At 29.6% G+C, this 12,837-nt stretch overlaps 1 protein-coding gene across 1 annotated transcript; it reads left to right on the plus strand.

Annotated features, from left to right (window-relative positions):
* Nucleotides 1-1,033: 1,033 nt before the first annotated feature.
* LOC114172817 (pre-mRNA 3' end processing protein WDR33-like) lies at nucleotides 1,034-2,261 on the plus strand. Its single transcript, XM_028057060.1, has 3 exons — nucleotides 1,034-1,049; nucleotides 1,312-1,600; nucleotides 1,976-2,261. Exons 1-3 carry the CDS (start codon nucleotides 1,034-1,036, stop codon nucleotides 2,259-2,261), a joined length of 591 nt encoding a protein of 196 aa, XP_027912861.1.
* The last annotated feature ends 10,576 nt before the right edge of the window (nucleotides 2,262-12,837 follow it).

The raw sequence follows: 12,837 nt of genomic DNA on the forward strand, positions 1-12,837 counted from the left end.
TGTTGGGGGTGTGTGGTCGTGAGAGGGGTTTGTTGGGTAGAGGTGAAGGTGTGAGGGGTGGGGTTGTATTCACTCTCTTCTTCTGTAGGTTGGAAAGCCGGAGACTTCACGGCTTCAGAGGTCTCTTTGCCTTTTCCCTTCAGGTCGGCATCTGCCTCGATTCTCCTCCTGAGGCGGGAGTTCTCTTGTTTGAGCGCTTCCATCTCTTCAGCGTTGCGCTTCTTCAGGTCTGTGAGTTCCTGTTGCATCTTCATCTGGCCGTCTAGGATGGCGGCCAAGTCAGGGGTGACGCCAGGAGGTCCAGAGGGACCAGCGTCAACTTGCTTGCTAGCTCCAGCTTTGCTGCGGGTAGAAACCATCTTCAGAGAAAAGCGGGTACTAAGGATGTTTGTCTCGTGCCCCACGGTGGGCGCCAATTGTTCCTGCAGGGAACAAACAAGAAGTCAGACACAAGAGTCACCTTACCATGTAGTCCGCTATCTCCTCAGTTGGCCTCTTCCCATTCGATACATGTCGGCTTGAACCCAGGAGGGGTTACCTGCAGAAGAATCTCCGAAGCTCAAGTAAGTCAAAGCTCTCAAAGAGTCAAATCAGCAATTAATGAATGCGTACCTTTAAATGATGGGGTCCACGTGTATTTATAGACATTAATGACGTTTGACCATCTCATGGGCTGGGCCTTGACTTGGGCTCTGGCTTGGGCCCCAGCTTGGGCCATGAGTGGGCCTGGTCCTAAATCAGGTTCCATGGGTGTATTGAAGCGAGTTAGCCTTCTAGGCAAGTAGTCGGTTTTGGCCGGCTACCTGCCTAGATGGCTAGTGCTGGTGGTGTCCGGGTACTAGATGGTATGTGGTTTTGACGTGTGTACTATTCACTTGGTTGAGTTTGGCTAGGTACAGTACAAATCCTATAACAATTCACTAGCTCCTTTATTCCTTCCTAAGATAAGGAAAAACATGGTCTTTTTTCTTTTTAAGGGTTTACAATGGGGTTAAAACAAGAAAAAAAGGCTTAAAGCTCAAAAGGGCTATCAATGGATCAATATCAAGGTGAGCTTATTTGGTAGGGGTGGGCATGGATTGGATTTTTAATGATCCAATCCACATCTATTTTAGATCCAAATAATTGGATTAGATTTTTGACCCAATCCATATTTTTAGCAAAAGTAGTTTGGATTTTTTTAAAATCCTGATCCAAATATTTGGATCAAGATTTAAATCCAATCCAAATATTTGGATCAAGTTCAAAATCCAAAATCCATTTTTTATAAAAGAAATTTAAATTGAATTTTTTAAAACTTGTGTCATTAAGGCCCGGATGACCCGGATGGACCCGACGACCCGGACGACCCAGATGGGCTCGACGACCTGAACGAGCTTGACGACCTGAACGGGCTGGACGACCCAGACGGGCCGGACAACCCAGACGGGACCGACAACACGAACAGGCTCAACGACACGAACGGGCCGGACGACCCGAATGGATCCGACAACCCGGATGGGCCAGACATGCCAGACGACCCGGATAGACCCGTCCAAACAGTCGGGCCCATTCAGGTAGTCGAGCATGTTCGAGTCGTGGGGCCCGTCTGGGTCGTCAGGTACGTCAAGGTCGTCAGGCCGTCTGGGTCATCGGACCGATCCGGGTCGTTGGGCATGTCTGGGTCGTCAAGCCGGTTTGGGTCGTCGGGCCCGTCCAGGTCGTAGGGAGCATCTGGGTCGTAATGCTCGTCCAGGTCTTTGTTTCGTCGTGTCATCCAGGTCGTAAATATCGTGTAGGTTGTCAAGCTCGTCCGAGTCGTGAAGCCCCTCCAGTTCATCGGGCCCATCCGGGTCATCGATCCCGTCTGAGTTGCCGGGCCCATCTAGGTCGTCCGCCCCATTCGGGTCTTTGGGCCCGTTCGGTTCGTCGGGCCCGTCCGGGTCGTCGGGTCCGTTCGGGTCTCTAGGCCAGCGTGACCTGTTCGGGTCTTTAGGCTGCCTGACCTGTTTTCGTCAGTGGTCCCGCCTGGTCCGTTCGGGTCTTCGGGTCCGCGTGACCCTTTCGGGTCTTTGGGTCCGCCTGACCCATTCGGGTCTTTGGGCCTGCTTGACCCGTTCGGTTCTTCAAGCCCGCTTAACCCGTTCAGATCATCGGGCCTTCTTGGCCCGTTCGGATCTTCGAACCTACTTGTCCTGATCGGGTCTTCGGGCCCACCTGGCTCATCTGGTTATTGGGCCCGCCTGGCCCGTCGGGTCATCGGGCTCACTCGAATTTTCTGAATCGTTGGGCCCATTCGGGTCATTGGGCCCGCCTAGCCCGTTCATATCTTTAAGCTCGCCCAACCTCTTATGGTCGTTGGGCCTGCCCGATCTATATAGGTCATCGAGCAAGGCCCGTCCAAGTCTGAATTTAGCATAGTCCACTGAACCTTTAGTCTAACCCAACTAAAAATTTAAATTAAAAATTTGGATTGGATTTTTTGGATTATCCAAATTTAAAAATCTTGATTTATAAATTAGATTGAAATCCAGATCCATTAAATGGATTTTAAATGGATTGGATTTTTAATAAAATGGATTATAAATGGATTAGATTGGAGCAAAAGTGGATTGGATCAAGAAAAATAGATTTTTTGCCCACCCTTATTATTTGGCCAAGTAGCTAAAAACAAGAAATGCCTCAATCATATCAAATCATGCATATTCACATAAGTTGCAAAACAAAAGAATCAAGCTAAATATTTGAGTATAAACAAACATGAGCAAGTCACTCAAGAAAAAAATAGGAATGGCACATGGCGATCCATCCTTTGCATTAAGGCTCAAGACTCACAAGGTCAAAACTCTTTCACAAAAGATTTAATCTAGAAATTCTCAAATCAACTCAATTAGCAAATCATAGAAACAATCCACTTATATCAACATGACTTTTATTTTTTCCAGAATTACCAATTATTGAATCAAATCCTAAAAATCCAATGTCAATATGTTTTATTGAAAGCAGGGAAATATTTTTTGGTGGATTTCTTATGAGACATATTGTTTAAAAGTTTCACTTAGTAAAAAGTTAATACTTTCACAATTTTCTCAAAAAGAAATCACAATTTTTTTTTCTTTTTAAATGAACAAAAAAACCAAAAATTGAAGAACAAAAAGAAAACTCCTACCTACAGTTTGTCTCCCCCACACGGTGTTTTGTAGGTCCGTGGAGTGCGAGTGTGAGGAGTATGTTGTTGTTACGAAATAATGGCAACGAAAACGGTTCCAAAGCTGTGGTGGCTATCGTGATTGGTGCAGGTGCTGCCGGCGAGGTCCTTGGCTAACGGTGGTCTGGCGACGGAAACATGGTGAAGATTGAGGCTAGGGTTTCTGGTTGTGTGGAGTTGAAGATGATGACGTGGCAACATGTTATTGGCTCTGATTCTTTAGTGGAGATTAAGCCCACGTGGCTTGTACTGGTTGGCCAATTTTAAAAGTTGAGGATAGCTACATGGCAACATCTGAGTGCATCTATTTTATGAGTGGAAAAAAAGGTGCAAATAGACAAAGGCAGGGGTGCAGAAGTATGTTTTGTTAAACCCATTTTGAAAGAGGGGAGTGTACAAGTAATGTATTGGGTACAAAAGTGATTTTTTCAGAACTTGCTGATTTTAGCCTTATTTAAAGGTGTTTTGTAATTTCAATCAATTTATTTTCCCACCTTTAAATAAGTTTAATCTTAACTTCAGCTGCATCAACAAACGTTAAAATATCCAAAAAATAATTTATGCAACTAAAAATCACTTTTTAAGACATTTTTATCACACAAGTTCAAATACCCTAATTATCAGAATTGTTAATTAAATCACTCTTTACGCGCACAAATTCAATTAAATACTCAGAATTAAACACTGAATGAGGTCAAAAATACACACTCATCAATCATTATGTAACATATTTTAATAAATAAAATTTATAAAATAATATAATAAAAAATTTTATAATTAATAATTATTTTTTAAACCTTATTTTATAACAATTATAAAATTTTCGTTATTAATTATTTTTGTAAAAATAATTTCAAAAGCCATATTTTTACATCAGTTTTATAATTAAGTTGAAAAGTAAATTGCAGACATAATTGTAATCTTGATATCACCATCAAACCATGGCATAACAGAGATGATTGAAAAGAGAGAAATTTCTCCCTTCCTTCCCCTCTCTCTCCCTCAAGGTTGATTCGAGAGAGAGGGAGAGGAGGACATCAAGTGGATTATAGTGTGAAGCTTGTCTTGTTCACTTTAAGGGGATTAAAGGTGAAAGTGGGTGGATTTAGAGTAAATTTTGTTGAAGTTTGTGAGTGATTTGATCGATGTGATATATTAAATATTATATTTAAATCAAGCAAAAACAACATTACCAAATTGTTCTTTATTATAAATATGATTAAAAATTATCATTATATAAGTTTGATTTGTTGTAGAAAAAATATTAATATGTATAAATTAAAATAACATATTTGAATAAAAAATATATATATAAAATAATGTAATAAAAAATTTTATAATTAGTAATTATTTTTTAAACATTATTTTATAACAATTTTAAAATTTTCATTAATAATTATTTTTGTAAAAATACTTTTGAAAGCCATATTTTTACATCATTTTCATAATTAATCTGAAAAATAAATTGCGGACATAATTGTAATCTTGATATCACCCTCAAACTAAGACATAACAGAGATTATTTTAAAAATAGAAGAATTTCCTCTTCCTTCCCTTCTTTCTCCCTCAAGGTTGATTGGAGTAGAGGGAGAGGATGACAACAAGTGGTTTCTTGGATGCGATGTATTAAAGGTGAAAGAGGGTGGATTTAGATGGATGTGATAGATTAAAAATTATATTTAAATCAAGAAAAAACAAGATTACCAAATTTTCCCTTCTTTTAAATATGATTAAAATTATCATTATAAATGTTTGATTTGTTGTAGAAAAAAAATATTAATATGTATGAATGAAAATAAAATATTTTATTAAAAAAATATTTACAAAAAAATGTAACAAAAAAATTTGTAATAAATAATTACTTTTTAAACTTTTTTTATAACAATTTTCAAATTTCTGTTATTAATTATTTTGTAAAAATAATTTTAAAAGCCATATTTTTACATCATTTTAATAATTAAGCTGAAGAATAAATTGCCGACTTAATTGTATTCTTGATATCCCCATCAAACAAAGACATAACGGAGATGGTTTAAAAATACATGAATTTTCCTCTTCCTTCCCCTCTTTCTCCCTCAAGGTTGATTCGAGGGAGAGGGAGAGGATGACATCAAGTAGATTACAGTGTGAAGGTTGTGTTGTTCACTTTAAGGGGATTAAAGGTGAAAGTGAGTGGATTTAGAGTAAAGTTTCTTGAAGTCCGTGAGTGATTCGATGGATGTGATAGATTAAAAATTATATTTAAATCAAGAAAAACAAGGTTACCAAATTTTCCTTTATTTTAAATATGATTAAAATTGTCATTATAAAAGTCTGATTTGTTGTAGAAAAAAAAATTAATATGTATGAATGAAAATAAAATAATGTATTAAAAAAATATTTATAAAATAATGTATTAAAACTTTTATAATTAATAACTACTTTTTAGCCTTCTTTTATAACAATTTTAAAATTTTCGTTATTAATTATTTTTGTAAAAATAATTTCAAAAGCAATATTTTTACATCATTATCATAATTAAGCTGAAAAAAAATAAAGGACATAATTTTAATCTTGATATCACTCTCAAATCGTTGCATAACAGAAATGATTGCAAAATAGAGGAATTTTCATCTTCCTTCACCTCTCTCTTTGTCCAAGTTGATGGGAAGAGAGGGAGATGATGAATTCAAGTGGATTAGAGTGTGAAGATTGTCTTTTTCACTTTAAGGAGATTAAAGGTGAAAGAGGTTGGATTTAGAGTAAAGTTTGATAAAGTGTGTGAGTGATTTGATGGATGTGATAGATTAGAAATTATATTTAAATCAAGGAAAAACAAGATTTCCAAATTGTTCTTTATTTTAAATACGATTAGAAATTATCATTATATAATTCGATTTCTTGTAGAAAAAAATACTAATATGCACAAATGAAAATAACATATTACATTAAAACAATATTTATAAAATAATTTGATAAAAAATTTTAAAATTAATAATTACCTTTTTAAATCTTATTTTATAACAATTTTAAAATTTTCGTTTGAATTATTATTGTAAAAATAATTTCAAAACCCAAATTTTTATATAATTTTCACAATTAAGCTGAAAAATAAATTGCGGATATAATTGTAATCTTGATATCACCCTCAAATCATTGCATAACATATATGGCTCAAAAATCGAGGAATTTCCATCTTCCTTCCCATCACTCACTGCCGAGGTTCATTGGAGGGAGAGGGGATGATGAATTCAAGTGGATTAGAGTGTGAAGTTTCTATTGTTGCTTTAACTGGATTAAAGGTGAAAGATGGCGGATTTAGAGTAAAGTTTGTCAAGGATTGTGAGTGATTTGATGGATCTGATAGATTAGAAATTATATTTAAATCAAGGAAAAACAAGATTTCCAAATTGTTCTTTATTTTAAATATGATTAGAAATTATCATTATTTAAGTTGATTTGTTGTAGAAAAAATATTAATATGCACAAATGAAAATAACATATTTCATTAAAACAATATTTCTAAAATAATGTAATAAAAAAATTTTAAAATTAATAATTACTTTTTAAATTTTATTTTATAACAATTTTAAAATTTTCGTTATGAATTATTATTTTGAAAATAATTTCAAAAGCCAAATTTTTATATCATTTTCATAATTAAGCTTAAAAATAAAATGTGGATACAATTGTAATCTTGATATCACCCTCGAATCATTGCATAACAGATATGACTCAAAAACCGAGGAATTTTCATGTAGATGATGAATTCAAGTGGATTAGAGTGTGAAGTTTGTGTTGTTACTTTAACTGCATTAAAGGTGAAAGAGGGTGGATTTAGAGTAAAGTTTGTTAAGGTTTGTGAGTGATTTGATGCATCTGATAGATTAGAAATTATATTTAAATTAAGGAAAAACAAGATTACCAAATTGTCACCTATTTTAAATATGATTAGAAATTATCATTATATAATTTGATTTGTTGTAGAAAAAATATTAATATGCACAAATGAAAATAACATATTTAATTAAGACAATATTTATAAAATAATTTAATAAAAAAATTTAAAAATAAATAATTACTTTTTATTTTATTTTATGACAATTTTAAAATTTTCGTTATGAATTATCATTGTAAAAATAATTTCAAAAGCCAAAATTTTTATATCATTTTGATAATTAAGCTTAAATATGAATTGCGGATATAATTGTAATCTTGATATCACCCTCAAATCATTGCATAACAGATATGACTCAAAAATCGAGGAATTTTCATCTTACTCACTGCCGATGTTCATTAGAGGGAGAGGGGATGATGAATTGAAGTGGATTAGAGTGTGAAGTTTGTGTTGTTACTTTAACTGGATTAAAGGTGAAAGAGGGTGGATTTAGAGTAAAGTTTGATAAGGTTTGTGAGTGATTTGATGGATCTGATAGATTAGAAATTATATTTAAATCAAGGAAAAACAAGATTTCCAAATTGTTCTTTATTTTAAATACGATTAGAAATTATCATTATATAATTTGATATGTTTTAGAAAAAATATTAATATGCACAAATGAAAATAACATATTTCATTTAAACAATATTTATAAAATAATGAAATAAAAAAATTTTAAAATTAATAATTACTTTTTAAACTTATTTATAACAATTTTAAAATTTTCGTTATGAATTATTATTGTAAAAATATTTTCAAAAGCCAAATTTTTATATCATTTTCATAATTAGGCTGAAAAATAAATTGCGGATATAAATGTAATCTTGATATCACCCTCAAATCATTGCATAACAGATATGACTCAAAAATTGAGGAATTTCCATCTTCCTTCCCATCACTCACTGCCGAAGTTGATTGGGGGGAGAGGGATGATGAATTCAAGTGGATTAGAGTGTGAAGTTTGTGTTGTTACTTTAAGTGGATTAAAGGTCAAAGAGGGTGGATTTAGAGTAAAGTTTGTTAAAGTTTGTGAGTGATTTAATGGATGTGATAGGTTAAAAGTTATATTTAAATCAAGGAAAAACAAGATTACTTAATTATCCTTTATTTTAAAAATTATTAAAAATTATCATTGTATAAGTTTGATTTGTGTAGAAAAATTATTAATATGTATAAATGAATATAAAATAGTTTATTAAAAAATTATTTATAAAATAATGTAATAAAGAATATTATAATTAATAATTACTTTTTAATCCTTATTTTATGACAATTTTAAAATTTTCGTTATTAATTATTTTTGTAAAAATAAATTCAAAAGCCATATTTTTTCATGATTTTTATAATTAAGCTGAAAAATAAATTGCGGACATAATTGTAATCTGGATTTAGAGTAAAGTTGGATAAAGTTTGTGAGTGATTTGATGGATGTGATAGATTATAAATTATATTTAAATCAAGAAAAAACAAGAATACCAAATTGTCCTTTATTTTAAATATGATTAGAAATTATCATTATATAATTTGATTTCTTGTAGAAAAAAAATATTAATATGCACAAATGACAATAACATATTACATTAAAACAATATTTATAAAATAATTTAATAAAAAATTTTAAAATTAATAATTACTTTTTAAATCTTATTTTATAACAATTTAAAAATTTTGGTTATGAATTATTATTGTGAAAATAATTTCAAAACCCAAATTTTTATATCATTTAAATAATTAAGCTGAAAAATAAATTGTGTATATAATTGTAATCTTGTTATCACCCCAAATCATTGCATAACAAATATGAGTCAAAAATTGAGGAATTTCTATCTTCCTTCCCATCACTCACTGCCGAGGTGATTGGAGTGAGAGGGGATCATGAATTCAAGTGGATTAGAGTGTGAAGTTTTTGTTGTTACTTTAAGTGGATTAAAGGTGAAAGAGGGTGGATTCAGAGTAAACTTTGTTAAAGTTTGTGAGTGATTTGATGGATCTGATATATTAGAAATTATATTTAAATAAAGGAAAAACAAGATTACCCAATTGTCCTTTATTTTAAATATTTTTAGAAATTATCATTATATAATTTGATTTGTTGTAGAAAAAATATTAATATGCACAAATAAAAATAACATATTTCATTAAAACAATATTTCTAAAATAATGTAATAAAAAATTTTAAAATTAATAATTACTTTTCAAATTTTATTTTATAACAATTTTCAAATTTTCGTTATGAATTATTTTTGTAAAAATAATTTCAACAGCCAAATTTTTATATCATTTTATAATTAAGCTGAAAAATGAATTGCGGATATAATTGTAATCTTGATATCATCCTCAAATCATTGCATAACAGATATGATCAAAAATCGAGAAATTTCCATCTCTCTTCCTATCACTCACTGCGAGGTTGATTGGAGGGAGAGGGGATGATGAATTCAAGTGGATTAGAGTGTGAAATTTGTGTTGTTACTTTAAGTGGATTAAAGGTAAAAGAGGGTGGACTTAGAGTAAAGTTTGTTAAAGTTTGTGAGTGATTTGATGGATCTGATAGATTAGAAATTATATTTAAATCAAGAAAAAACAAGATTACCCAATTGTCCTTTATTTTAAATATTATTAGAAATTATCATTATATAATTTGGTTTGTTGTAGAAAAAATATTAATATGCACAAATAAAAATAACATATTTCATTAAAACAATATTTCTAAAATAATGTACTAAAAAATTTTAAAATTAATAATTACTTTTTAAATTTTTTTATAAAAATTTTCAAATTTTCGTTATGAATTATTTTTGTAAAAATAATTTCAACAACCAAATTTTTATATCATTTTCATAATTAAGCTGAAAAATGAATTGCAGATATAATTTTAATCTTGATATCACCCTCAAATCATTGCATAACAGATATGACTCAAAAATCGAGGAATTTCCATCTTCCTTCCCGTCACTCACTGCCGAGGTTGATCGGAGGGAGAGGGGATGATAAATTCAAGTGGATTAGAGTGTTGTTTCTTTAAGTGGATTAAAGGTGAAAGAGGGTGGATTTAGAGTAAACTTTGTTAAAGTTTGTGAGTGATTTGATGGATCTGATAGATTAGAAATTATATTTAAATCAAGAAAAACAAGATTACCCAATTGTCCTTTATTTTAAATATTATTAGAAATTATCATTATATAATTTGATTTGTTGTAGAAAAAAATATTAATATGCACAAATAAAAATAACATATTTCATTAAAACAATATTTATAAAATAATGTAATAAAAAATTTTAAAATTAATAATTACTTTTTAAATTTTATTTTATAACAATTTTCAAATTTTCGTTATGAATTATTTTTGTAAAAATAATTTCAACAGCCTAATTTTTATATCATTTTCATAATTAAGCTGAAAAATGAATTGCATCATTGCATAACAAATATGACTTAAAAATCAAGGAATGTCCATCTTGCTTCCCATCAGTCACTACCGAGGTTGATTGGAGGGAGAGGGATGATGAATTCAAGTGGATTAGAGTGTGAAGTTTGTGTTGTTTCTTTAAGTGGATTAATGGTGAAAGAGGGTGGATTTAAAGTAAGGTTTGTTAAAGTTTGTGAGTGATTTGATTAATGGGATAGGTTAAAAATTATATTTAAATCAAGGAAAAAAAAGGTTACCAAATTGTCCTTTATTTTAGAAATTATTAAAAATTATCATTGTATAAGTTTGATTTGTGTACAAAAATTATTAATATGTATAAATGAATATAAAATAGTTTATTAAAAAGATATTTATAAAATCATGTAATAAAGAATTTTATAATTAATAATTACTTTTTAATCCTTATTTTATAACAATTTTCAAATTTTCGTTATTAATTATTTTTGTAAAAATAATTTCAAATGCCATATTTTTACATCATTTTCATAATTAAGCTGAAAAATAAATTGCGGACATTATTGTAATCTTGATATCACCTTCAAACCATTGCATAACAGAGATGTTTGTAAAATAGAGGAATTTTCATCTTCCTTCACCTCTCTCTCTCTGTCAAAGTTGATGGAGAGGAGTGGGAGATGATGAATTCAAGTGGATTAGAGTGTGAAGCTTGTCTTTTTCACTTTAAGTGGATTAAAGGTGAAAAAGGCTGGATTTAGAGTAAAGTTTGATAAAGTTTGTGAGTGATTTGATGGATGTGATAGATTAGAAATTATATTTAAATAAAGGAAAAACAAGATTACCAAATTGTCTTTTATTTTAAATATTATTAGAAATTATCATTATATAATTTGATTTTTTGTACAAAAAAATTAATATGCATAAGTGAAAATAACATATTACATTAAAAAAATATTTATAAATTAATCTAATAAAAAATTTTAAAATTAATAATTACTTTTCTAATCTTATTTTATAAGAATTTTAAAATTTTCGTTGTGAATTATTATTGTAAAAATAATTTGAAAAGCCAAATTTTTATATCATTTTCATAATTAAGCTGAAAAATAAATTACGGATATAATTGTAATCTTGATATCACCCTCAAATCATTGCATAACAAAGATGATTGAAAAATAGTGGAATTTCCATCTTCCGTCCCCTCTCTCCGTCAAGGTTGGTTGGAAGGAGAGGGAGATGATCAATTCAAGTGGATTAGAGTGTGAATTTTGTGTTGTTCACTTTAAATAGATTAAAGGTGAAAGAGGGTGGTTTTAGAGTAAACTTTGTTAAAGTTTGTGAGTGATTTGATGGTATGATAGATTAAAAATTATATTTAAATCAAAGAAAAACAAGATTACCAAATTCTGCTTTATTTTAAAAATGATTAAAAATTATCATTGTATAAGTTTGATTTGTTGTAGAAAAAAATATAAATATGTATAAATGAAAATAAAATAGTTTATTAAAAAATATTTATAAGATAATGTAATAAAAAGTTTTATAATTAATAATTACTTTTTAAACTTTATTTTAGAACAATTTTCAAATTTTCATTATTAATTATTTTTATAAAAATAATTTTAAAAGCTATATTTTTACATCATTTTCATAAATAAGTTGAAAAATAAATTGCAGACATAACTGTAATCTTTATATCACCCTCAAGTATTTGCATAACAAAGATGATTTAAAAATAGTGGAATTTCCATCTTCCTTCCCCTCTCTCTCCGTCAAGGTTGTTTAGAAGAAGAGGGAGATGATCAATTCAAGTGGATTAGAGTGTGAAGTTTGTGTTGTTTACTTTAAATAGATTAAAGATGAAAAAGGGTGGTTTTAGGGTAAACTTTGTTAAACTTTGTGAGTGATTTGATGGTGTGATATATTTAAATAAAGGAAAAAGAAGATTACCAAATCGTCTTGTATTTTAAAAATGATAAAAAATTATCATTGTATAAGTTCGATTTGTGTAGAAAAAATTATATTTAAATCATAAAAAAACAAGATTACAAAATTGTACTTTATTTTAAAAATAATTAAAAAATATCATTATATAAGTTTGATTGATCGTAGAAAAAATATGAAAATGTATAAATGAAAGTAACATATTTTAATAAAAAAATATTTAAAAGATAATGTAATAAAAAATTTATAATTAAAAATTACTTTTAAACATTATTTTATAACAATTTTCATATTTTCATTATTTTTACATCATTTTCATAATTATGCTAAAAAATAAATTGCATACATAATTGTAAGCAAGGATGCAGGCTCATGCTTAAGAAGACTAAGCATGTTTA

Source organism: Vigna unguiculata, unplaced genomic scaffold (genome assembly GCF_004118075.2).
Source record: "Vigna unguiculata cultivar IT97K-499-35 unplaced genomic scaffold, ASM411807v1 contig_696, whole genome shotgun sequence".
Lineage (NCBI taxonomy): Eukaryota > Viridiplantae > Streptophyta > Magnoliopsida > Fabales > Fabaceae > Vigna > Vigna unguiculata.

Coding starts and splice junctions, on each gene's coding strand:
- LOC114172817 (XM_028057060.1), top strand. Junction 1,601..1,975: donor GGGCCCGTCTGGGTCGTCAG/GTACGTCAAGGT, acceptor TCGGGTCTTTAG/GCTGCCTGACCTGTTTTCGT.